At 45.5% G+C, this 27,313-nt stretch overlaps 1 protein-coding gene across 4 annotated transcripts in view; it reads left to right on the plus strand.

Moving 5' to 3' along the window:
- FCHO2 (FCH and mu domain containing endocytic adaptor 2) overlaps window positions 1-27,313 on the plus strand; it is a 240,992-nt gene that overhangs the window by 100,917 nt on the left and 112,762 nt on the right. For 3 of the 4 annotated variants that reach the window (XM_073584057.1, XM_073584058.1, XM_073584056.1), the window contains exons 9-17: window positions 3,658-3,702; window positions 3,795-3,873; window positions 4,858-4,882; window positions 18,561-18,618; window positions 20,596-20,774; window positions 22,003-22,014; window positions 22,362-22,386; window positions 22,479-22,518; window positions 24,360-24,445. In XM_073584057.1, the coding sequence (XP_073440158.1) occupies window positions 3,658-3,702; window positions 3,795-3,873; window positions 4,858-4,882; window positions 18,561-18,618; window positions 20,596-20,774; window positions 22,003-22,014; window positions 22,362-22,386; window positions 22,479-22,518; window positions 24,360-24,445 (549 nt within the window). The remainder of the gene's footprint in view (window positions 1-3,657; window positions 3,703-3,794; window positions 3,874-4,857; window positions 4,883-18,560; window positions 18,619-20,595; window positions 20,775-22,002; window positions 22,015-22,361; window positions 22,387-22,478; window positions 22,519-24,359; window positions 24,446-27,313) is intronic. The other variant, XM_073584059.1, reaches the window with a different exon arrangement.

Consider the following 27,313-nt stretch of genomic DNA (forward strand, 5'->3'; position numbering starts at 1 on the left):
ATAAACTTTCTACTGCGGAAACGATCCCGAAGTGACACACTGCAGGAGGGGGGTCACGATGTGTACTGATATCCAGCTGGGCTGTCAACTGGCACCATGCCAGACACGCAAAGCCTCGCCGCTCACTGTGGCATGGGAAGCGCAGAGCGGAGATGTGAAAAGAGCCCTGCAGAATCCGCTTACAAAATATTGTTTCCTCTTACTGTATGGGAAACACTGAAGCCACCTACCTCTCCTCTATGGTAGCTGCGGGGGGGGGGCATTCTCTATGCTTTGTGGGCACTGGATGTAATAATATCAAGAAAATGACAGCTCACACATATAATGCACATAGAAAGGGGAGAAAATGTACACGTAAGACTCGTATCGTTTGTTTTTCACACTCCTGTCTATTAGTTGTTGTACGTTGCTCCATTGTCAGCCAGCTTTTGAGAAGATTCTTTGTTTGCACAAGGGGAAGAAATAGTAAAATCTTACAGCGTAGGCCCGGGGTCATCTATTGTAACCGCACAGGGTGATGTTACATGATGTCAGCATCCAGTGTTCAGCTTCTGGATGAAGGAACTTGCTCATGAACAAACTCCCAGAAGACAAGACTGAGGAAAGGCACTTGATGTTGACATAATTAAATTTTTGCAATAGGTGCCAGTGGGGTGTGTGAGAGGTAGCTGTCCATGCCTGTGTCTACCCGGCCCTTTTGCATCCTCAGCATTGCCATGAAGGGGGGTCATGTTCAGTCTTAAGGCCCCGTCACACATAGCGACGCACCAGCGATCCCGACAACGATACGACCTTGTCAGGATCGCTGGTGCCTCGCTACATGATCGCTGGTGAACTGCTGCAGCCTTGAAGGACGGTGTGAGTGCACCCACCAGATGGACGAGCTCTGATGGGTCACTTTCCATCTGTTCTGGGAACTCACACATCTGAAAAAAGGATTAGTTGAGGCAATAGAAGTATATTTTGATAGGTAATTTTAAATAGATTTTGAATGACTATCCACCTACGGTATTTTTTTTTTTTTTTCTGAAATGGACCGCTCCAAAAAATCTGGGACAAACTTCCAATTTCCCCACAATTCCTCCAGGAAAAAAAGGGTTTGTGAAAGGAAAATGATTAGTGATGAGCAAGCGTGCACGGATAAGGTGTTATCAGACCATGTCTGCAAATTATATAATGCCATCTACATAATACTTTGTAGTAGGTTTCTTGCACGGTGGCACAAGATTGGCAGATGTAGTATCCAGAGCCTTTAAGAGTTGTTCATCATCAAATATAAATTGTAATTCTTTTTCCCAGGCTCAAATATTATTACCAAGGCATATATAGTCGTTAAACGTTTGGTAGATTGTATTAGTTTTCCTAATCAACAAATTTGAGGGGTATTTTTCATTATTAGTGATTACTAATGAAAGTTTTAAAGATATATCCTTCCTTTTTTAAATAATGGTTAACAAGTAACCAGTTGTCAATTTCTCTAGCTGGTAGGTTAAATTTAAGTTGTATTTCTTTAAAGGAAATTAAAGCATTATCTATAGATATAGCCATGAGATTAGTAATACCTTGGTCTTTCCAGTTTGAGAGTTATTTTAGGTGGACGGAGGTCATTTCTTTTTCCCAGATGTAGCCAACATTTGCTGGTCACTCACCAGCTCCAACACACGCCACTCTGCTCAGCATCCCACAGCAGACTGACAAAAATGGACACAGAACCTGGCTGTAGACATAGCTATGCAGGTGCCTCTAATCACAGTCTGCGGAGCTAGGATTTAGCGCTGTCCTTCCCGGATTTCCTGCATCATTCAGTGAGACTGGTGTTGCGCACAGCAGGCAAAGTGAAGAGTTCACTGGGGTATGATGTGCTGAAATCAATAAGAGGTGCCCCTTATTTAGCACATCTTGTATTGTCATGCGTCTTGCCAGAAATTCTCCTCTACGGAAGCATTTCTGGTGTAAAAAAAAAACGCTGAACCTCTGTCTGAATTTGATGGGTGGGTCTAGCACCCCTCACCCTGCTCCCATCCATTTGGGTGGAGCTGCTTCAAGCTGACCTGAAAGCAATTTGCAATACTCCGAGTTTTGCTACAATGTTGTGACTTTTCAAAGTGACTTAGACTTTCTGCCATTGAAACTTTGATAAATTTCCACATAATGGAAATAGGCTGTCAATGGCCTGATGAGCAAGCAAAACTCTCATTTGGTGGAACTCGTGGGAGAAGGGAGGCATGAGGCATGGGCCGCTCGTCTAATTCATGACGAGTTGTGACTGGAGTCTCTGACTGGAGTAAGATCTGTGCTGAGGCACATACCACTTTTAAGACACTCTTCATTCATTAAGAGTTGTCCACCTCTTACTCTAGCACACCGCCTAATCAAGACTGGAGTAAACCCCACCGGTCTTGCTGAACTGGGCCATAGCGTCATATCTCCTATAAAGTCTAATAGGTGGATCAGTATCAGCGTATAGTGGCTCCAAATGAGGTTGTTTTTTTGTGTGTTTGTTGTATCAGATCCTGGACCCACTGGAGGATCCTCTGGTTCTGACCAGCCTGACCCTCCCTGCCTCCGTCTCTAAAGCCCCCGTTACACACTGCGATATCGCTAGCGTTGCAGCGATATCTCTGCATGTGATACTTACCACCGACCGGCTCCCCCGCTGGTTATCACTGATCGCGCGAGAAGCTCCTGGGCCATTTCTTGTCGGCCACATCGCTAGGTGTAACGGTACCCTAAGGGCACATTTAGGAGAGATGACTGCGCCCATTAAATGACCACCGATCAGTGGTGATTTACTGATCTGTTTGCACAGGCCGACCTCAATTCTGTGCACTCATAAAATCACCATTGGCAGCATGTCTCCTGTTTACACAGGACAATGCGCTGCTGATAACAATGATTACAATCTGTTCACGCGACAATCTGGTATTTTACTTGTTCATCGGTGATTGCCGGCATATATGCACAAGTCAGTAATCAGCGAACCTGCGTCAACAGATGCATATTTCAAAGTATCATTTATTCTAAATGACTCTTACCCTGCAGACATACTAATATCTTGAGTTTGTGGTGTTGGGAAAATAGAACCCATTTCTTCTGGCCTTTTAATTTGCCCTTAATATGACCTTTAATTGTTCAAAGATTCTCGCTCCATTAATATGAGCATGCCGATTTATTATGTATGTGATGTATATAAAATTAAGGATATGTAAGAAAATCTCCAATCTACAGCACACTGATCAGCTTTAAAGTTTTTTCCCTTTCATTTGCCTTCATACGATCTTGTCCTACATGTAGACGTGCACTAGGGGGCGGTGATGCAGCGCGCATCATGTCTGCATAGCTGTGACTACAAATGGCAGAAATGGAGTTAAATTATTCTGAATATAATAAGTTTTTTTTTTTTTTCCAAGCGATAAACATGGCGAAGATCTCTGGTCATTACTGACAGATTGATTTAGCGTCTTTTCCTACAGATCTCATTACAATACACTGAATAGTATACCAGTGCTGTTAGGCAGGATATTGGGGGGCAGTGGTAGCATGGTGACATACAAATTATCTGCTTGTGATTCTTGATACGTTTTGAGCTATTCTATTAATCTACAGAATCATTAGTTAGAAATAGTTTAATAAAAACTTCATTTTTTTTCTGTCTAGGTCCCATTGAATTTGAGGAGTGCAATGCAGCTGTTGCTGTGGAAGGTACGTTCTGATGTGTAATATTGTGCAGCCAGAGGGTTTCCTTTATTGCTCTTGAAGCCATTAATTTAATTATCTAAAGTCAACATTTTAAGTTTCAGGGGTAAAACAGAAGAAGAGAAAGACTTTTGGTCTTCCAACTAAAATGAAGAAAAAGGATGATACTGAGTCTGTGTAAGTATTAACTGGGTTATGGTCATTACCAGATCATATAGTAATAGAACATCAACAGGAGCCTGAATAGATGCTCTCTTACTTCTGCCCTCTCTTGCTTATTGTGATTTATCAGAATATAGATAAGTATTTATCACCTCCGACTCTTCCTGCTGCTTCCATATCATTTAGTGCCTACTCTTAGTTGTTTTAGGGAATCTCATCCTGGGCATATAGGATAGCAGGTTGGAAAGATGTAATCCTTTCAGTGTTTTAAGGTTTATGGCGAATTTTACACTCTTTTCCTCCCTTTTCTCAATCTTAAGAGCGAGCAGGAGGAGGTTGTACATGGCAAGTCAGAGTGTGGAGAGGGAGAGAAGCATTCAACGTTTCAGGGAGGGCAGATCACAAAAACTGTTTTGTAACAGAGAATAGAGGGAGGGGATCACATTAGTTGGTGTCAGCATAAGGTGAAAAGGTAGAGAAGAAGCCTCATGGGTTGTAAAATAGGAAAGCAGTATATAGATGGACATATGCTGACATGCAATCGAGTAATTTGATGCTTTCCTTCCTAGATTGCAAGCTCTTGTAAACAGGGAACTCATTTGTGTAGTTTCTTTATTACTATGATACCATGTAAAGCGCTGGGGGAAATATGTAAGGTTCTTATCCCAAGCGTATTAGTGTTTTTGGACATCAACCTCTCTTCCATCTTGTATTTCTGAGAATGGAGCAGGCTGTAGACTGGTTACCAAGAGTTCTGATGAGTGAAGTAATTGAGATTGCAGCCTTACACTTGTGCAGCGTAATCTCTAGTAAATGTAAAATCATTTATCCACGCTAAGTGTCCACAGCCTTAAATATGCAATGTGCTGGGGAAAGAAGATGTAATTTATAGCTACTGAGCAGCGACACTTGTGAAGAGCAGGATGGGAGTGTGAGGATAGGACCACGTAGCCATCCAGCACCAGATTGCCTCATACCTTGTATATTTCTTGTCTACAGGGAGAACGCTGATGCGGATTCCATTGTAAGTAACGCACGCTTTTTTTCTTTGTTTTCTTTTTAATATGACATGTAATTTCATGTGTCTATAACTCAAACGAACAGACACAAATAGAGCATTGATTGCAGATCTACATTGTCGGCTGGAGGTCACATTAGACTTTTTCCAGTTGCAAGAGTTAACTTGGGCATCCTGGTATATAATTGTTTATCATATGATAATTTATTAACTGATTTACTAATTTATTAATCCAATTTCAGATAGAATATGTACATATACAGTACAGACCAAAAGTTTGGACACACCTCATTCAAAGAGTTTTCTTTATTTTCATGACTACAAAAATTGTAGATTCTCTCTGAAGGCATCAAAACTATGAATTAACACATGTGGAATTATATAATTAACAAAAAAGTGTGAAACATCTGAAAATACGTCTTATATTCAAGGTTCTTCAAAGTAGCCACCTTTTGCTTTGATTACGGCTTTGCACACTCTTGGCATTCTCTTGATGAGCTTCAAGAGGTAGTCACCGGAAATGGTCTTCCAACAGTCTTAAGGAGTTCCCAGAAATGCTTAGCACTTGTTGGCCCTTTTGCCTTCACTCTGCGTTCCAGCTCACCCCAAACCATTTCCGGTGACTACCTCTTGAAGCTCATCAAGAGAATGCCAAGAGTGTGCAAAGCAGTAATCAAAGCAAAAGGTGGCTACTTTGAAGAACCTAGAATATGACATATTTTCAGTTGTTTCACACCTTTTTGTTAATTATATAATTCCACATCTGTTAATTCATAGTTTTGATGCCTTCAGAGTGAATCTACAATTTTCTCCTTCACCTCATTGGGGGACACAGGTACTGTGGGTGTATGCTACTGCTGTCTGGAGGCTGACACTAAGTGAAAAAAAGAGGTTAGCTCCTCCTCCGCCATATACACCCTCGTCCCGGTTGCGGGCGGAATCAGTTTTTGCTTAGTGTCCATTGGAGGCACACGTCTGGTCTTTTTTCCCAGACTCTGTCTGTTTTTTTCCATGAAGATAAGACAGGGGCAATCGATCCTATCGAAAGGGTCCGATGTCCCCAAACCAACAACGGGCGAGCACGTGCGAGTGTCGCCTCCACGTATCCTTTCCCGCTACATGGGACATGATGCCGGACTGAGCCCTGACCACCCTAAGGTAGTGAAACCCTAGGCTGTACAGAGGCCTGCGAACAGTCCCGTGCGGCCCCCACTGCATCACCAATGCCAGACAGCGGTGATGGAAGGTGGCGGACAGTCCCTCTCCTCATCCCCTATAAAGGAAGATGGAGCTAAGGCGCCTGCACCGTACTTAAAACTTTTTTTCGGCCCCCCCCTTCCTCCCCCTCAACCTGAGGATGAAGATGAACGTCGAGGGGTGAGTTCTGGAAGGAGGTGGGCTGGAAGGGCTCCTGCGGACCCCCGTGGTCGGCGCTCCTGCGGACCCCCGTGGTCGGCACTCCTGGCGCCGTTCTTAGGCATCCCCGGGCTCCCTGGGTGCGCTACATAGCGTGGCAGCCGGCGGCGCAGGCTCCTGGCCCGGTGTCCGGCGGTTCCGCCCCGAGTCCGGGTGCACGCCGGAAATTTAGTCCCCGGCTTTTCCCGGAGCTAGGCCGCGGGCATAAGTCCCACCCCTTGTGACGCGGCCACTTCCGGTGGACCCGCCCATTGGGGCCTCGGGCGGATAGCAAAATTTAGTCCCCAGCTTCTGCCAGGGACTAGGCCGCGGACGGAAATTCCGCCCCATGACATCCCTGGGGCCGCCTCTTCGAGGCCTGCCCACACGCCGGAGAGCTCTGTTTTTTAAAGAAGGAACAGTTGGGCGGTGGGCTGGACGTCTGACACGTCCAGGACGTGGGACACAGGACTGGGGTAAGTGCTACCCCTGGAGGAAGGCCACCCTCTGTGTTTTTCCAGAGGCTAAGCAGCTTTTTGGGCTTTGGCATATCAGTTAGCAGCCATCATGTCCAGGAAAGCAAAGGCACACACATTCTTATATGTTGCGTGCACCTCCTGTCAGTCCGCCTTCCCACGGGCGCAAACCAAGCAGATTTGCGAAGCCTGCGATTCCAAATGTGTCCAGGAGTCCTCCCCCTGCGACCGAGGCCAGTGTACCGAGCCCCCCGGAATCGGCTCTGTCTCTGTCGCAGTCCATGGCATCTCTTACGAGAGCAATCGAGTCCGTTCGGACCCCAGTTAGGGGCAGGGTTAGCGGCTCACCTGTGTTAGAGGGGTTCTCCACCTCACAGGAGCCTCCGGCCTGCAGGGGCCGCTCTCCAGGCAGACGTGGGGGAAACAAACCCACACAGCATCTCCCTGTCCATCAGGTGCTTCGGCAAGGGTCGTTAACGGGATCTCAGATTACGACTCAGATGAGCCGCTTGATTCAGGTACTCCAGAATACTGGGAAACAATTGACAGTCTCATTGAGGCCGTCAACCAGACCCTTGGGATCGAAGATGTTTCCACCTTGGCCTCAGGTCACAAGGTCTCATTTAAGCGTGCAAAGCGGCCGCATAGAGTGTTTAGTTCTCACCCAGAGTTTGAGGACATAGTAAACAATCCCTGACTTCATTGCCTTATCAGAGCGGTCGTCTGTTCGGGGAGAAGTTGGATCAGCTCATCTCTGATTCCACAGGTAGAAAGAGCAGTCGTTAAGCAGCCGTTTCGCCACCCACCTCAGACACGGTTTCGGGCCTTTCGCAACCCCGGGTGAGCTGCAACGACCAATCCCGCCGCTTCAGGTCATCCCAGCCAGGACAGGGACCGGCAGGTCTCATATAGAGCCAACCCATTGGGGAGATTGCGTACCCACCAGCCCAGATCAAGAGGACCTAGGTCCCAGAGATCTGCAGCCAAATGACTCGAGGCAATCTCAAGGCGACTTCAGCAAGGTAGGCGGCCGCCTGCTTTGGTTTCGCCACACCTGGCTCTCCGTCTAACACGACACATGGGTAACGGAGCTGGTGTCCTCAGGGTACAAGATAGAATTCATCAAATACCCCCCAAGATGGTTTTTTCTTTCCCGTCTTCCAAAAGTAATCGCCTGAGCAGGGGCTTTACTCAAAGCCATAAAATTACTCCAGCACAACGGAGTCATTGTTCCCATACCGGAGAACGAAAAATATGGGTTCTACGCCAATCTGTTCACGGTGCCCAAAAAGGATGGGGCCGTTCATCCGGAAATGTCTGATCCTGATAGTCTCTCCGTTCAGTCATATCTGCCATGGGGCGGGGAGAATACTTGGCCTCTATCGACATCCAAGACGCCTACCTACACATTCCCATTTTTCCCCCACACCAAAGGTTCCTGTGCTTCGCCATCAATAGCCTACACTTTCTGTTCGCAGCACTTCCTTCAAGTTGGCCACCGCTCCCAGGGTATTCACAAAGGTCATGGCAGTCGTCATGGCCACCCTGCACTCCCGAGGCATAGTTGTCTTTCCTTATTTAGACGACCTCTTGGTCAAAGGCCCTTCCTTTCGGGCATGCAAGGAGAGTGTCCGCATCACGCTAGATCCTCTTTCCCGCTTAGGATGGGGGTCAGTCTGAAAAAGTCATCCCCTGTGCCAGCTCAGAGGATCGCCTTCATGGGAATGATCTTCAACACTTCCCGAGGGTTGGTAATTCTCCTTCAGGACAAGGCCTTAGCTCTCCGGCAGGGAGTCCGGAAGCTGCGCCAATCGGTCCCTCATACCATCCGCTTCTGTATGAGGATCCTAGGAAAGATGGTGGCAGCAATGGAGGCAATTCCATTTGCCCAGCTCCATCTTCGCCCCCTGCAGCACGCCCTGTTATCAGTCTGGAACAAAAGCCCATTCTCTCTCGATCGCCGATGGCTGTTGCCCACGCAGGTCACACAGGCACTCGAGTGGTGGACAGCCAGTGCATCACTTCTCCAGGGCAAGCCCTTTCCCCCAGACCATTGGTTGATGGTCACAACCGACGCCAGCCTCCTCTGCTGGGGAGCGGTTTTTCGCCACCACACGATCCAGGGACGGTGTTCGCCGCAGGAGGCACGCCTCCCAATCAACTTGTTGGAAATACTGGCAATCCGGCTAGCTCTGCTACAGTTTCATCACCTTTTAGCAGGCCGGCCCATTCAGATTCAATCTGACAACGCCACAGCTGTGGCTTACATAAATCATCAGTGGGGGGGGGGGGCACCTGCAGCAGGGCAGCCATGCGCAAGGTAGGGCATGTGCTTCATTGGGCCAAGAGAAACCACTCGGCGATATCGGCAGTCCACATCCCAGGCATGTAGGACTGGGCGGCAGGGTCTCGCATCCGGGGAATGGTCACTTCATTCTGAGAATCTTCCAGCAGATCTGCCAACGATGGGGGACGCCGGATGTGGACCTAATGGCTTCCAGAGTGAACGCCAAGGTACCAGCGTTTGTCGCTCGATCCCGGGATCCACAGGCAATTGCCGTGGATGCGCTTGTTCTGCCATGGAACCAGTTTCGCCTCCCATACCCATTTCCCCTGTTGCCACTACTTCCGAGGGTCATCAAGCAGATCAAGGCGGAAGGGGTGCTAGTGATTCTGCTGGCCCCAGATTGGCGTCGTCGGGCATGGTACGCAGATCTGCTACAGCTACTCGCCGACGTTCCTTGGCGCCTGCCAGAGCGCCCAGACCTACTGTCCCAGGAAACGATCTACCACCTGAACTCAGGGGCCCTGTGTTTGACTGCTTGGCCGTTGAATCCTGGATTCTAACCCAGGCTGGGTTCGGCCGCAATGTGGTCGCTACAATGGGTAGCGCCCGGAAGCCGGCATCAGCACGTATTTATCACCACACCTGGAAGGTTTTCTTCACATAGTGTCGGAACCATGGTTGTTCTCCACTGAGATTTTCTATTCCCAACATCTTGGCTTTTCTCCAGTCTGGCCTAGACTCAGGCTTGGCACCAAGTTCCCTCAGGAGACAAATATCGGCCTTATCCGTTCTGTTCCAGCGCAGGATTGCTACCAATCTGCAGGTGAAGCCTTTTCGTTCAGGGAGTCTCCCACTTGGTACCTCCTTATATGGCGCCCCTGGACGCTTGGGACCTTAACCTGGTCCTAAGTGTTCTTCAGTAGACTCCATTTGAACTGTTACAGGAGATCTCTTTAACCTACCTTTCTTGGAAGGTAGTATTTCTTGTGGCAATAACGTCAATCAGGCGGTTTTCAGAGCTGGTAGCTCTATCCTGCCGAGCTCCGTTTCTGGTGTTCCACAAAGAAAGTGGTTCTCAGACAAGCCCCTCTTCTGCCGAAGGTCATTTCCTCGGTTCACATTAATGAGGATATTGTCCTGACCTCTTTTTGTCCTGCATCGGTACACCGTGTGGAAAAGGCTCTTCACACGTTGGACCTGGTGAGAGCTCTCAGGAGGTACGTGGCGCGGACGGCACCCTTTCGTCAGACGGACACGCTGTTCATGCTTCCCGAGGGGTGCAGGAAGGGACTCGCTGCCTCAAAATCGACCATAGCCAGTTGGATTCGTTTGACTATTCAGGAGTCTTACCGCATCAGAGGCACACCAGTTCCAGCAGGGATCAGAGCGCACTCTACTCGGGCAATGGGCGCCTCTTGGGCGCTTCGGCACCAGGCATCGGCAGAACAGGTTTGCAAGGCTGCAACCTGGTCCAGCTTGCACACATTCGCAAGGCACTATAATATCCATACTCGGGCTTCGTCAGATGCGAGTCTGGGTAAAAGGACTCTCCAAGCTTGTAGCTTGGATCGGTGAGTCAACTTCCCACCCAGGGACTGCTTTAGGACATCCCACAGTACCTGTGTCCCCCAATGAGGCGATGGAGAGACATGGATTTTTGTGATAAACTCACCGTAAAATCCTTTTTTCCGAGACGCTCATTGGGGGACACAGCACCCACCCTGTTAGCCAAGTTAGCTTCTGTTTTGTTTAATATACTTTTTTGAATGTTATTAGGGTGGTGTCTTTTCTAGACATGTTCTTACCTGCATTAAGGTTGATATTGTCTAATTTTTGTTTGATCTCCTACTGCTTTTGCACCAAACTGATTCCGCCCGCAACCGGGGCCAGGGTGTATACGTCGGAGGAGGAGCTAACCTCTTTTTTTCACTTAGTGTCAGCCTCCAGGCGGCAGTAGCATACACCCACAGTACCTGTGTCCCCCAATGGGCAAAAAAAACACTGCACTCCAGAGAAAAAGGAAGGTTGTTCGGTGCTCAAGTAAGTTTTCCAACCCATAAATATGTACAAAAATACTTGGCACTCAAAAATGAAGAAGCAGTATATTTTTTATTTCTTTTGGTTTCTTCTTATCTAATTCCAACCAGATAGACTTGTGCTCCAGTCTCTATATAATACCAGCATAGACTTTGCTACCACCTAAGGATATCTATTACCCTATCGGTATCTTTTGCAGTTTTCTACCAAAAGAAACCAAAAAACCTTTCTGATGAAGGTCTGTTGTTGGACCGAAAACGTTCATACGATATGAGTATATTTTTGTCTGGATGCTAAATAAAGAATATACTGCTTCTTCATTTTTGAGTGCCAAGTATTTTTGTACATGTGTCCCCCAATGAGCGTCTTGGAGAAAAGGATTTTACGGTGAGTTTACCACAAAAATCCATATTTCATAGTCATGAAAATAAAGAAAGCTCTTTGAATGAGAAGGTGTGTCCAAACTTTGGGTCTATACATATAGAAGGTCTACCTTCTGATCATTTTTGAAGCTTTCCACCCTATTCATCTCATTCATGTTGATGTCTAATCTCTTATTTATAGTAAAATCCACATGAAAGAATAATATTTCAGAAAAGCCATTTAAAAGCTGTGTTTTTTTGTCCACTCAATTTACATCATGTACTAGAAGAGACTAGGAAGCAGCACTGTCTGAACCTAAATCACATTAATGAAGTAATATCTGTCAACGTTATTTGCAGGAAAACTTTTTTTTAATTTACCTTCGGAGAGGCTACAATATTTGTGCTTGCATCACTACATCAGTGCGTTCTGTGCCCATATTGTTTACATGGAGGGACAGATGCTGTAGTATCTGCCTTTATAGTGTGAGACAGGAATGCAATACTATCTGTGCCTATATTATTTGCAGGAAGAGAAATGGAGGCCGTGCTATAGAAATGTGCTATACGGTGTATCTGCCTGCATAATTTTTTACAAAGATTTACTATTTTAACATGGTGATGAAATCCCCATAATCTGAGAGCAAACAGGGTACCCTACAAGTGCAGTGAACTTAATAAGGAAATATTGCTTGGTCAGGGTATTGACTTATCGGCTGTTTTATAATATGAAGATTTATATGGGAACTTTCATGTAAAAAAACACTAATAACCTGCAGGTATGTCGTTAATCTAAAGGTTATAATAGCGTTTTAAAGCTGTGTGGCCGTCACACTGAAAGCCCTGCTGCCGGGCACCCCTGGCTTTCAGTGATGGAGGTGCTGCTGCTGTGGCTTCAGTCATTGCATCGGTGCTGAGCCGGCTGTCAGCCAGTGCCGGGACGCAGTTACTGCCGCGGCTCACTGTGTACTGATTGGTGACTGCATTTCCTCCTGGCAGAGGGGCTTTCAGTACAGAGGCTGAGTGATCCAAAGTCCATTGTGATACCCAGTCAGTTTCTCTTTTTTAGGTGTGTTCACATGTACTGAAATTGCTGCAGCTTTTCACATTTTGTCATTGAATATCCACAGTGGAATACAGCCGCAGTAAAGTGACTGAGATTAATAATCCATGTATGCAGAAACGTTACACACAGATCTTGATTGACAAAACGATGAAAAATACACGACCAAAATCCAAATATACTACATAGAAAATGTTTATTAGGGATATACAGATACAGGGAGGAGGGAAGATACCCCTAAAAGGCACAAGTTGGCTAAAGACGCTCAATGGATCAAAGCATACATGATATATATGATAGAAATAGAGGCAATGTATGGAGTATAAACCATGTCAATATTGCTACAATAGAAAATACATGTGGCAGTCACAAATGGGGTATCGAATCATACCTGTAAACAGGTCACCTAATGGATAATATATAAGCTAAATAGCAATCATTAAACACCAAACCAAAGGACAATATAAGCAGATGGTATCATATCTATTGTTGTGCCACCCACAAAGCCTAACACCATATGCAAAGCGGCAACCCACCCCACAATAATCATATAAGGTGTCAAATACCTGGAATAGTCACGAAGGGCAGGAGCTTGGTCCAAGAGCGTCGGAGAGAGAAATAGGGTCCTCGATCCCCCCCTGTACCTCCCGGTGGTCTTGGATTCCCTCCCGGTGGTCCTCTGTCCCGCTGGCGTCCTCCGGTGGGCGCCGCCATCTTGGATCCGGAAGAAAATGGCGGGCGCATGCGCAGTGCGCCCGCCGCGAATCTGCCGGCTGGCAGATCCATTTTGATCACTATGATAAACTGTCATAGTGATCAAAATAATAAAAAAAATAAATAACCCCCCGTTTATCACCCCCTTAGTTAGGCAAACATAATGAAATAAAGAAAATATTCTTTTTTTTCATTTTTCCATTAGGGTTAGGGTTGGAATTAGGGTTAGGGTTGGAGTTAGGGTTAGAATTAGGGTTGGAATTAGGGTTAGGGCGAATTAGGATTAGGGTTGGGATTAGGGTTAGGGGTGTGTTGCGATTAGGGTTGGAGCAAGAATTAAGGGGTTTCCACTATTTACCAACTTTGGGGGTCTAATTTCTCCTGTTACCCTTGGGAAAATAAAAAAAAATTGGGGGCTAAAAAAAAAAAATCACTTTTGTGGTAAACAAAAAGACTTTATTTTCACGGCTCTGCGTTATAAACTTCTGTGAAACACTTGGGGGTTCAAACTGCTCACCACACATCTAGATAAGCTCCTTGGGGGGTCTAGTTTCCAAAATGGGGTCATTTGTGGGGGGTTTATACTGTTTAGGCACATCAGGGGTTCTGCAAACGCAACATGACGCCTGCAGACCATTCCATCAAAGTCTGCATTCCAAAATGGCGCTCCTTGTCTTCCGAGCTCTCCCATGCGCCCAAACAGTGGTTCCCCCCCACAAATAGGGTATCAGCGTACTCAGGACAAATTGCACAACAACTTTGGGGGTCCAATTTCTCCTGTTACCCTTTGGAAAATAAAAAAGACCAGGCTAAAAAATCATTTTTGAGGGAAAAAAAAATGATTTTTTATTTTCACGGCTCTGCCTTTATAAACTTCTGTGAAGCACTTGGGGGTTCAAAGTGCTCCCCACATATCTAGATAGGCTCCTTCGGGGGTCTAGTTTCCAAGATGGGGTCACTTGTGAGGGGTTTATACTGTTTAGGTACATCAAGGGCTCTGCAAACGCAACATGACGCCCGCTGACCATTCCGTCAATGTCTGAATTCCAAAATGGCACTCCTTCCCTTCTGAGCTCTCCCATGCACCCAAACAGTGGTTCCCCCCACATATGGGGTATCAGCGTACTCAGGAGAAATTGGACCACAAAAGTTGTTGTGCAATTTGTCCTGTTACCCTTAGGAAAATAAAAAATAATGGGCTAAAAAATCATTTTTCAGGGAAAAAAAAAAGATTTTTAATTTTCACGGCTCTGCGTCTATAAACTTCTGTGAAGCACTTGGGGGATCAAAGTGCTCACCACATATCTAGATAAGCTCCTTCAGGGGTCTAGTTTCCAAAATGGGGTCACTTGTGGGGGTTTATACTGGTTAGGCACATCAGTGGCTCTGCAAACGCAACATGACGCCCGCAGACCATTCCATCAAAGTCTGCATTCCAAAATGGCACTCCTTCCCTTCCGAGCTCTCCCATGCGCCCAAACAGTGGTTCCCCCCACATATGGGGTATCATCATACTCAGGACAACTTGCAAAACAACTTTAGTGGTCCAGTTTCTCCTGTTACCCTTGAGAAAATAAAACATAGCAGGCTAAATTATCATAGAGGAAAAAAAAGTGATTATTTTATTTTCACTGCTCTCCGTTCTAAACTTCTGTGAAGCACATGGGGGTTCAAAGTACTCACCACTTATCTAGATAAGCTCCTTGGGGGGTCTAGTTTCCAAAATAGTGTCACTTGTGGGTTTTTTTCACTGTTTAGGCACCCCAGGGGCTCTCCAAAAGCGACATAGCGTCCAATCTCAATTCCAGCCAATTCTGCATTGAAAAAGTCAAACGGTACTCCTTCCCTTCTGAGCTCTGCCGTGCACCCAAACAGTGGTTTACCCCCACATATGGGGTATCAGCGTACTCAGGACAAATCGCACAACAACTCTGGGGGTATGATTTCTCCTGTTGCCCTTGTAAAAATAGACATATCGAAGAAATTTTACCACTAACATGATGTACTATATGTCATAAAACAGTCTCAGAATCAGTGGGATCCGTTAAAGCATTCCAGAGTTATAACCTCATAAAGTGACAGTGGTCAGAATTGTAAAAATTGGCCTGGTCATTAAGCTGCAAACTGGCTCTGTCGCTAAGGGGTTAAAATAAAGCTGGAGTGGCGGCCCAATGATCGCTGCTGGTGCAGCTTTTGTTACACCTATCAGTTAAGACTGCCAGCCAAACATGACAAATGTAGTAATACATAGTGGCTATTTAGATGACTGGCCATCCATTCATTGAAAGAGAATAATTTATGCCCCCCCCCCCCCAGAATTGACGCCAATAGGCCAGGGAACATTGAAATCCTGAGGTGTAAAGTGGGGTGCCTTAAAGGGAATCTGTCCTCTCATTTTTGGCCAATGAGCTGCGGCCACAGCCATCAGGGGCTTATCTACAGCATTCCAGAACAAGGCTCTCATTGACTTACACTGATGAGTGCCCTCCGGCTCGCAACATGAAACACAGGAGCAGCCGGTCACAAACTGCAGGAGACGTACTGGACTGGTGGCTAAAACAGATGAAAACACTGTAAGATGCCTTGCACTTCTTCCACACCTGGCTGAGGAGGACATGCCATTAGGTTGGTGTAATTCAGACAAGTAATCGATTCAAGAATTTCTGCTTTCGATCCCTCGGCATGGCTTAACTCAGCAGAGACCTACAGAAATGTGGGTACAACTGATGCTTGGCCTTTGTTCACACTGTGTTTGTTTGTGCTTTATTTTTAGCATCATATGTCATGCTCCTGACGTGCATGCTATTGGTAAACTCCATCTTCCTTTTTTTGTTCTTTTTTTTTTTTTTTTCTAATGGAAGTCTATGGACGATGGATGCTGCAGTGTGGCATGACCTTTTCAATCGGATTTCCTGACTTTTCCTTTAAACAGATATCATTACGGTCAGTGGGTGATAGATGTTAGGACTCGTGCACACGACCTTAAATATCAGACAAGGGCATTGGTCATTTTGCTGGATAGCACTCGTCCCCATGTTACTCTGTGGTGCTATGCACATGTCCAATTTCCGATTTTTTTTTTTACCAAGTGGTCCAAGGAAAAAAATAGCAACGTGTGCGATTTGCTCCCGATAAACAGAACCTACTCGGCCATTCTGGTGCGTAGTGTGGTCCGATTTTCACGGACCGAGAATAGAGAAGATGGAGAAATTATTATTTTTACTTTTTTTTTTTTTTTTTGCCTCCAAGAAAATCGGATCCCACTCTGTGTGAGCTGCATATTGGGACCGATTTCTCGGATGGAGGAGACGGTCGTGTAACCCTAGCCGTAGACAGTCATCACAGGCCCTGTGTGACACACACTCTTGGAGCTCTTTCTCATCCCACCCCATAATGGTGCCCCCAATATACATTATTTTGGTGATTCTGTTGCATTATAATTGACCCCCATGTATTTATATGTAAGAAGTGTCTGCCATACCATCAGGTCGGTAGCTGCAGTGCCTGGGAGGGCGCTTACATACCGTGCGCACTGCGTCTCCGAGTGCATTAGGTGAAGAGTGAAATTCCTAGGAGCCCTCTGTAACTGGCGCTCCTCACATTACTAATGAACTGCGGATCCTCCATAGCTGCAAGGTTAAATCGGTGAAGCGGCTCCTAATTTGGTTTGACTTACAATGTTTACTTTCTGACTTGCTTGTTTTGGTACTTGGGGTTAATAATTTATGAAACACATTGAACTGGAAACATATCAGTCTTCCGTGCAAGAACTCAAAGTATTGGGTGTTTTGCAAAGCCGTGTCACTGACGTTGGCCTTCTCACATCATCGCGTGTCGTGTGGCAATGCAGCAACTTCGAGGAAAAATACTTTAATCCAAAATGATATGTTAGTAATGTGTGGCTCCAATTCATTCCATTAGTACTGGCGATGGCTGTTTAAAGGGAACCTGTCAAGTTGTACATGTAGTATGATGTGTGGACTGGAGACGCCGAGCAGAGGGATATTATTATTGTTATTTATTTTTAGAGCGCCGTGGATTTCATAGTTCTCGTATAACTTGTGCATTGAAATCCCCCTTGTTTGTTTGCATATGAGTCCAGTAGGCGGGCCTACTAGTGATTGACAGCATGCATGCATGTAGGACCGCCCTCTGGACTCCTCTATACAAACACCGCTGAAACTTTAAAAAAAAAAAAAATGTATAAAAATCTAATCGTCTTCTCCTGGCCTGCCGATCTGATACCTTTTTCAACATGACAGGTTTCTTTTAATGCCAGTAATGGTGGTGATTGTAAGCCTGTCCCTACTACTAGCTATAAATAATATGTAACTCCTGAAAAGTGAAGTATTCTACATTAATATAGATATCTGATGATCCGTATGACCAACTGTACTCTAAATATATACATTTATGGGAAGGTCAGGCGCACGGCCTGGCTGTACCCTATAGGAAGCGCTCCAACCTCCACATATAATCCTTAGTCAGTAGGTGTTTTAAAAGATGGCCACTTGTTCTTATTTTGTAGTAATATCCTAAGTCATTAATAATACAAAAAGCTGTACTGCTACCCTTATTACACTGCCGCACCAAGCATGGAGCAGGGGTGAGGCCGCAGTCCCATGCACTACCCCGGTTACTCCTTGTTGTTGCATACAGTATATGCTAGAAAATACAGTGATCCGGGTACATTGAAGGAGTCAGTATAACACAGAAGATGGTTTTTTTTAGATGTATTGCTTTACATATTGTCTGGTGTTGATTAGTAGAATTATAACAGATTCTTACAGCTTAATGTACAGTGGATAGAAAAACTCCACACACCCCTGTTAACATGCCAGGATTTTGCCATGTAAAAAAAACCATACTAAGAAGAATAATTTCAGAACTTTTTCCACCCTTGTCACCCATAATCTGTACAAATCCAATGAGAGAGAAACAGATAATGTTGGCCGTAAAAGTAAAGAACTAAACTAACGTGGTTTGTATAAATATGCTTTCCGTGGAGAGTCAGGGGCCTGTCATACACACCGGATTATTGGATGATCGGGAAAAAGTCGTCTGTGTCCAACCTTTTCTCCTATGTGACCTGTATTAAATGGGCTAACAGCAGACAGTCACACTGCAATAATAATAATGTCCGACTTGAGGCAAACTATGATTTTAAAGTTTGTTGCCGCCTTCTGCGTCCACATAGATGTGATTTACACCTTGGGGGTCTTATTCCAGGATAAGCTTTTTTTAATGGTTGCTGTGCCCACCGCTCTGTACTATTATAAATTTGCGTTTTGTTAATAGTATGTAAGGGACAGGTGAGTATTTTGCATTAAGTATTTTTTTAATTTTCCAGAACCTCCCTGCTGTTGATGAAGAAGGATACAGCATAAAGCCTGAAGAAAACCTGAATTATATCCTTCTCCTACTTATAGTCACTTACTATTGCTACATTGTGATTGTGCGTGGAGGCAGATGATATAAATCTTAGTTACACCACCTAAGAGCAGGACACATATTTACCAGGATTCCCATATCGAGCACCGAACACACAGCGGCAGTGACGGATCACCTCTCTCTCTGGTGAGACCCGGCCTATGCAGCCGCTTCATCGCGTCCTCTTTAATCACCAGATTTGGTATTTCTAAGTGACAAAGGATGATCCAGTTGTTTTGGTTCGGATGGCAGAAATGTCCAAGTGTCACTATGTCAATGGAAGTTATACCATAATATATGAAAGGCAAAACTTCCAATGTATTCTTCTGTCCCGCATGAATCGTCCCAATGGGTTTGTCAGCCCGTAAAGATAGATTATGGACAAATCAGGGGAATCCTTACAGTGAGCAGCACACACAATATGAGGATTCATAAGTCTGCAGTCACTCTATGGCTGGACAACCTCCTTTAAGTCTTAAGGCACCCATAAATATTAGACTAATGTCATCCAATCCTGCCGATATTGATTGGTTCAGCTGACAGTCTTATGGGTATACAGGGCCCCGACCTCATCTATCGGGGGAGATAAGGACCTGACATTTCCAGTTTGGGAGATAAACCACCTCCAGAGGTGTCTGTCCACTGCTGTCTTGTAGAAAGCACGTGAGCACTTGGCAGAGCAAGCGCTGCAGTGTAAGGGAGAGTCGGGCGAGATAGCTGCTTTCTAACTTACCGGCCAAACCATCTTTTCACAGACAACTATTTACAATGTATGTGAGTTTTATTGTTTGTTGTTGGCGCTGTTATTGTGCAGATTTATATTCGTACATTAGCATCTAATATATGGTGGATTTGGTTGGTAACTAAGCAGATAGACTACATATCAGTATAGTGACAGTGTCGCACCGCCTTGTGGGATGCAGGGCCTAGTACCTCGAAGGGTGGTTCAGTCACGGTGACTCCGATGGCTCTAACAATCCCTAGGTTAGGTGGCAATTAATAAAGGGGGAAGTTGACGGATATAGGAGTCTGAGAGTTATGTTGATGCCTGCAGGGTATAAGGCCGCAGACGAAAGAAGCATACACCAGGGGTCCTGTGCAAACTTGAAAGATGAACTTTACTGAATACTTGTAACAATTCTTATGTTTTTCATATAAGTCATGGATAGCAGATACAATTTTCCTTACACTGTGTCCGTCAAAGCCTTTTCTCGGTCCCGGCCTTGGGAGGATCGCAGTAACTTTTCATTTGACTAACTGTGCTGCGTGAAGGGGGAGGATTAGCTGACCTTAATTGGATCGGTGTATCTAGAAAATCTGCTGCACAGTTGTGCGGTTCCTTCTCTTGTGCTGTAAATGCGGGGCACTCCAAAAAGGGTGCTATTTGTACTACCCGCTTGTCCTAGACAAGGAGCCTCAATTTCCTACCTCCTCTCACCACCAAAACCGCACGTAACTCGACCTTTTCAGTCTCCCTCACACCTCCAACTGCCACTTATTTTCAAATCAGAAAAACAAGTTGCAATACTAAACTAAGGCAGAAAAGGGCAGCATAGTACTACAAGTGGTAATAACAAACTAAGACAGAAGAGGGCAGCATAGTACTACAAGTTGTAATACAAGCTAAGGCAGAAGAGGGCAGCAGAGTACTTCAAGTTGTAATACCAAAACAAGGCAGGAGAGAGCAGCATAATAAAATTTACCTCCGCCCAAGGCAACACGGGAACCCGGTGTCACAAATGCAATTTTGTAAAGGATAGAGAACACACTTACCATATGACAAATAACATACATTAGTAATGGTTTTTCTGGTCACTACAACAGTACGGTGGATAAAGAGGACCAATAAGCCAGTAATGTAACTATGCAATACATCATTACTTGGGTCTGATATCCTAATTGTTTCCTCTATAATAGATCTCCCTGAAATGACTATTTCTTTAACAACTTCACACATACCAAAGAAAATCACTTTTACTCATCAAGTGACTCCGACTCAGGCGATGATGGACCCAAGAAATTTCATGTGGAGATCAAACCTGTACAGCCTAACAATGGACCTCATCACCACGTGGCCTCTCTTGATGAGCTGAAGATGTCCATCGGGAATATCTCCCTCTCCCCGGCACCTTCTGTGAGTAATTGGGACTCCCTCAAATCACTTTGTTACAACGCACCTCATGTAGATGTGCTGAGATGTCTTCAGCCATGAGTACAGATGCAGAGTAGAAAGTGGAAATTGTAGTTAGCGTCAGGTTGTATTCACATTGCATCTCAGCGCTGTATGTGATGGGAGAGCCTTCGGTGCATATGTCGAAAGTATCCTTTCATCCACTAATTCTTCAAACAGTGGACATAGGAGTGCTTTTTGACCTTTACTGGGCTGGTATAGGTCAGTATGTCTCTTTTTCGGCTGTTTAGTCAAACATTAAAAGCAATGAAAATCTGCAGAGCAACGCCAAAACAACTTGCTCTGTGTATATTCCGGCATTAAGTCGAATATTCAGGATTGAGAGTCCTCAGTAGTTGATACCTTTTAATGACTAACTGAAAAGATGGTAATACATTGCAAGCTTTCGAGACTACTCAGGTCTCTTCATCAGGCAAGACTAATACAAAATCTGAAGTCACATATTTATGCATTAAGTCGTTAACTTATTTTAACCACTTGAGGATTCGAAAGGCGTGAAGTGGCTAAAAGAGGTGACCGGACCGGACCGTTCGTCTGGTGACTTCTGCTTATAAACTGCCACTGTTATATATAAAGTCGAACGCTATGATGACAACATAAGACTGCAAAGTAGCCGCTTCAGGAAAAACACTGCCAAGCGTCTTCTGCTTCAAAAGCTACGCGGGTATGCCGACATGTAAAAGTGGCTGCGTACACACATCCCTCATTATATGGGCACATGGAGTTTCTTTGGACTGTTTGGAGCACGTCCACTTCAGAAAGTCTCCAGACTCTTCCTGTTCATTTCTATTGTTGAACCACTTTGAGATTCATATGTTCAGGTTTTTCAGCATTATTTTTCCTCTTCAGATATAAAAAAAAAAAAAAAAGTGCCTGGTGGAATCTGATCTAAATCAGGCACTGTCCAATCACAGGATTGCAAAAATAAAAACCTCATCAAAACATCATAAAGAAATGAAAAATTCCCCCAACAACTACTCAAAGGAGTGTTTCCTGAGACAGTTTACCCTAAAAAATGTCTTGTTTTTAACCGCCACAAAAAAAACCCCTGTGTGTACATAGCCGTATTCTGCCTACTAAAATCTTCATTTAATTGTGCAAAATGTATAATTTGCTATTAATAACTAACAAGTAATTTGCTTTTTATCCCCCCTTAAAATATTGACATCAGCGACAAAGTCCGGTGAGTATGCACTAAAAAAATGCCCACACAAAGTAATTTTTACTTTAATTTGCTTTATCTTTTTTTCATATATATTTTTTGTGTTTTTATAGATTTCTATGAATGAAGGTCTAATAAAGATACGATCAGAATTGCCTGTATATTTTAGTGTACAGATTGTTATGCACTGTTTTATTATAATTTTTTTGGGGGGGACATATGCAATATATTATTTCTCTATTTTATTATATTTATTTCCAGTCCAGTTACTAATTTCCTAATTATATTAAAGCTCAGTGTCAATTTCGTAAGACGTGACGCTTTCTGCAGATTTTGTGTTCTTATTTTTTTCGTCTTCTAATTTCTAGGCACAAATGACAAGGAATACATCAAGTAAGTTGGATTTCTTTAGCTGTTCTACTTCTTGTACATTTTTTCCCACCTTTTGAGTATGCAGCTATTTGTATTTTCTTTTTCTTATTTAGGTGAAGAGGTGACAAAATTAAGAATGCCAGGAACTTTGGAGTAAGTGAAAAGAAAGACCTTATATACTAAAAGCAAGAATTATAAAGTTTGACTAAAGAAGCACAAAATCATTAGTCAGTCATGGTTCTGTCATTTGGATTAAAGGCAACCTGTCAGGAAAATATTGTAATTTAAAGTAGAGATGGTTGTAATACAGATCATAGTGATGCCTTTGGTGAAGAAATTTTCTGTTATTCTTTTTTTAAACAACATGTGAAGTTTTCTTCTGTTTAGATTTTGGTGCACAGGGGCCGGACTATGCACTGTTGTCTTCTTCCTGTCTGTGGTTCTCTGGCCCCTCCGCCTGCCTCCAGTCTTTGAATGACAGGTCACTGCTTTTTCTAGAGACCTGCCTTAGGCTGAGTGCACACAGTGCGGATTCTCCTGCAGATTTTTCTGCGCAGATTTTGCTGAATCCGCAGGTAAAATGACCGCAGCAGAATCCACACTGTGTGCACATAGCCTTAAACTATCGCACCATCATTGCCGTGAGCAGCGCATGTGCAGACTGAGTTCCCGGCTAGTCTACAATAAAATGAATTTGTCATTGCTGTGAGCTGCGCATGCGCCATAATCTCTAAAAGACATTGTTGTGTCAAGAGCTCAAATCTGCGCTTGTGCCGCCTATGGAAATGACTGTGCTGGCGCGAGTCACTGGAAAAGCAGTGACCTGTCATTCAAAGACCGGAGGCAGGCAGAGGGGCTTGGCAATCACAGACGGAGGAGAAGACCCAGTGCCCAATCCGGCCCCTGTGCACTGATATTTAATTAGCAGAAAACTTCAAAAGGTGTTTAAAGAACAACAACAAAGCAAATTTCTTCAACAAAGGTATCAGTGTGATCAGTGTTACAGCATTTAGTGACACAACACTTAGAAATTAGTTTCCTCCTTTTTCTGTGCTCCACTAAAAGAGCAACTTAAACCCCCGTCACCCACAGCGATCTCGCTAGTGAGATCGCTGCTGAGTCACAAGTTTTGTGACGCAACGGCGATCTCACCAGCGAGATCGCTGTGTGTGATACTTATCAGCGACCGGTCCCCCCTGCCGGGTATCGCTGATCGTGCTCGAATGGCCAGGACATTTTTTTGATCGTTGGTCTCCCGCTGGCCATCACGCATCACTGCGTGTGGCAGACGGGAGACCAGCAATCAGCGAGCTGGTAACCAAGGTAAACATCGCGTTTCTAAGCGCCGTGCGGCACTTAGAAACCCGATGTGTACGTTAGAAACCAGAACGCTGGTGCATGGAGCTGGTAACCAAGGTACACATCTGGTTTCTAAGTGCCGCGCGCTGCTTAGAAACCTGATGTTTACCTTGGTTACGAGCTCACTGCACCCGCGCGCTGGTTTCTAACATACACTGCGGGTAACTGAGCGATGTGCGTTGCTTGTTACCCACTTGTCGCTGTCCTGATTGCTGCTGAGATCTGCCTGTTTGGCAGCTCACCAGCGATCATGTAGCAACACACCAGCGATCCTGACGAGGTCATATCGTTGTCGGGATTGCTGGTGCATCATTATGTATGACGGGGCCCTTACTGTCAGCACACCAGTGGACACTATGTGCCGCTTTATAAGTGTTCACTGTTTTTTTTGTTTTTGTTTTTTGCCACTATATGCCACTCACCAAAGGACACTATATGCCGCTCAACTGGACGGCTGTATGCCGCTCACCAGTAACCTTACATGCTTCCTTCTAACAGTCTCCTATGTTCTTAGCAACCATAAATTGCTACTGTCACTTAACACAAAGGCAAATCACATGATCGCTATATACAAACCAGAATATCTGCACGTCTTCAGACTACAGTTTAACAATTTTTACACTTAAATTTTACAGCAGAGTCAACAATGATCTTTTAGCCTGGGATCCATTGTTTGGCAGTTCAGTAGAGACATCCTCCATATCCTCCTCCAGTTCTACAGGTAATTATTATTTATTTTCAAATAGGAATATACTGATTTATTTCCCCTCTTAATATAAAAACTTGTTTGTCTTGGATCTTTATACCTTTTTCTGGTCTTGTGTTTTAAGAGAATATTATGTGCATGTAGGCCCTAATTTATCAAGACTGGTGATCTTGGTGCGCTGGAGTTTGAGGCTTCTTATTGAGCAAGAGGTGCACACCCCTTAATGATTCAAGAACGTCTGACAAATGGTGTGCACCTCACCACAAATCTTACTTAAGTCCCTGCTGGAGTAAGATTTGGGATGTATCGAACGCAGCCACTCATCATGAATTTGATGGGTAGCTGTCACCACGCCACCCTTCTGCCACCCTTCACCCACTTTGTCAGAGTTAGGCAAAAGTGGTGTGAAACCGCCAAAAGGCACGGTTTTAGAGTTATGCCAAAATTTTGCAACATTTCAAAGCTTTTTCCTTCAAAATTCTGACGTAAAAGCTTTGATGAATCTGGCATATAGTGAATTTGGTAAAAGTCAGAATTTTGGCATTCATGAATATGTTTCATATAATTTAAGAAAAATCCGCTGTCCCAGAATAGTAACATGAGTCTTCTTGAAATAGTTTAATAAGTTCAGTAATATCACTGTTTCTTATACAACCATTTTGTGAAGGTAATTTCTTAGGACTATGGGAACAGTTGGGTCAACAAACTTTGCATAAATGAATAGTGCAAACAAATGTAAGAAACTTTGTAATACACCTAAACAGAGAATGCTGCTTCTTTATTCGGTCGTCCATGACAGCACCACCTGAGAGAGGGGATCCGCCCTTTAGGAACAGGAAACCTACAGATACAAAAAGGGTGGCACCTCTCCCACGCATCAGTTGGTTTCCTGTTCCTAGAGGACAGGACACTCTACAGATCGTCCGTCAGAATCATCATGGAATACCCAGGCCGGCTGACCGACCCAGGTAGCGAGGGGGTCTCCTACCTCGGTCAGTGCGGGGTCCCTGGAAGCGCCACGGTGGGGCCGGGTAGGTCACCACGGCAGTGGACGAAGCAGGTGGAGCAAGGGTCCGGTGGATGCCGTCTCCAGAGCCAGCACCTGGTAGGTATGCCCCGGTGCGCTTCCCCAGGCCCGGTCCTCCGGGTCAGTGCTGTCTCCTGGCCGGGCTCATGGCGGCGGGCAAGGGGGGTGCTGGCACTCCGGGCGGGCCTGCGCGGCTCCTTCGCGCGCGCTCCCGCAGGGCTCTGTGAGCGGCGGAAGTGACGCGGCGGAAGGGGCGGAGCGATAGCGCCGATACCGGAAGTCGGGTGCCGGCGGCCTCCGGCGCGCGCCGCGGGTGCATGCCGGTCCGGGGGTCGCGCGGCGACCCGGCAAAGGCGAGGGGGGCCGGAGCATGGGGGAGGGAACGCAAATGCCGGGGGGTGGTGCTAGGACAGTATGCCTGCTGACCCGGACAGGAGGCCATATAAGGCAGATGGGGACGCCGCTGGGGTGCTTCTGAAGGCCCCAGCAATGGAGACGTCGGAAGCCCCCTTAGTCCAGCAGGACGAGACGCAGGAACACCCGCAGAAACAGGCGAGTGGCCAGCAGAAGAAACAGAAACGAACCAGCGACCAGAGCCGCGAAAGTTCCTCCAGAAAGGACCCCCCTGCCTCCCTCCGTGATCCGGTACCTGCCTCATCTGCATGGGTAAGAGATCTCCGTGAATGTACCCTGATGCAGTGTTCCTTTATGTTTTTTTTCAGGGGAAGAAGGTTACGGGAAAACAGAAACACAGGGAATGTGCCCTCTGTAGTTCCACCCTACCAGATGGCCACCCTAAAAAATTATGCCAGCCATGCATACGGCAGACGGTAGGAGTTATTAAGGACAGGGAGTCCAGGGGTAGATTGTCAGGCCCTTATACTCTCCCCCGTTTATGCAGGTAGCAGAAGAGACACCTGACTTCACTTCAAACCTGAGAGACATGATCAGGGCAGAAATGAAAGCTTTACCTCAAAGAGAACCTTCTAGGAGAAGAGAGGCTAGTGGTTCAGGCTCGGAGGCCTCAGTCGCCCCTGGGAAGGGCGACAATTCCTCGGACTCCTCGGCCTCCTCGTCGTCTTCCTCGGATGAAGACTCTAGCCGGTTCTGCTTCCCCTTAGACCAGATGGACAAATTAGTGAAAGCTATACGGTCCACCATGGGGGTAGCGGACAAAAAACGGGAACTCTCAGCACAGGACATTATGTTCGGGGGTTGGACCCCAAAAAACGTAAAGCCTTTCCATTAAACGAAAAGGTTCAGAGCTTAATTGATAGAGAATGGAAGAGACCGGAAAAAAGGGGCTCCATGCCACCAGCCTTTAAGCGGAGATACCCCTTCGAGGACCCGGTAGTAAATAGATGGGATAAAGCCCCGAAACTAGATGCTGCAGTAGCCAAAGCATCTAAAAAATCCGCCATACCATTTGACGATATGGCCTCCCTGAAAGATCCGTTAGATAAGAAAGCGGATTCTTTCCTTAAAGGGACATGGGAGATGTCAGCAGGCGCGTTAAGACCAGCGGTAGCTGCCACCTGTACAGCCAGGTCCATGATGGTCTGGCTAGATCAGCTAGATTCCGAACTAAGAGATGGAGCTTCAAGATCATCTATTCGGAAAAATTTACCCATCATTCAGAATGCCGCAGCGTTTTTAGCCGATGCTTCTGCAGACTCTGCAAGAATGGCGGCAAAAGCCGCAGGTCTGTCTAATGCAGCGCGAAGAGCGCTCTGGTTAAAATGCTGGCCAGGAGATATTCAAACCCGGTCCCGTCTCTGTTCCATTCCCTGCGAGGGGGAGTACCTATTCGGTCCCGTCTTGGACGAATTGTTGGAGAAAGCTGGAGATGACAAAAA

The sequence above is a fragment of the Dendrobates tinctorius genome, unplaced genomic scaffold (assembly GCF_039654945.1).
Source record: "Dendrobates tinctorius isolate UK_male_01 unplaced genomic scaffold, ASM3965494v1 ptg000083l, whole genome shotgun sequence".
Lineage (NCBI taxonomy): Eukaryota > Metazoa > Chordata > Amphibia > Anura > Dendrobatidae > Dendrobates > Dendrobates tinctorius.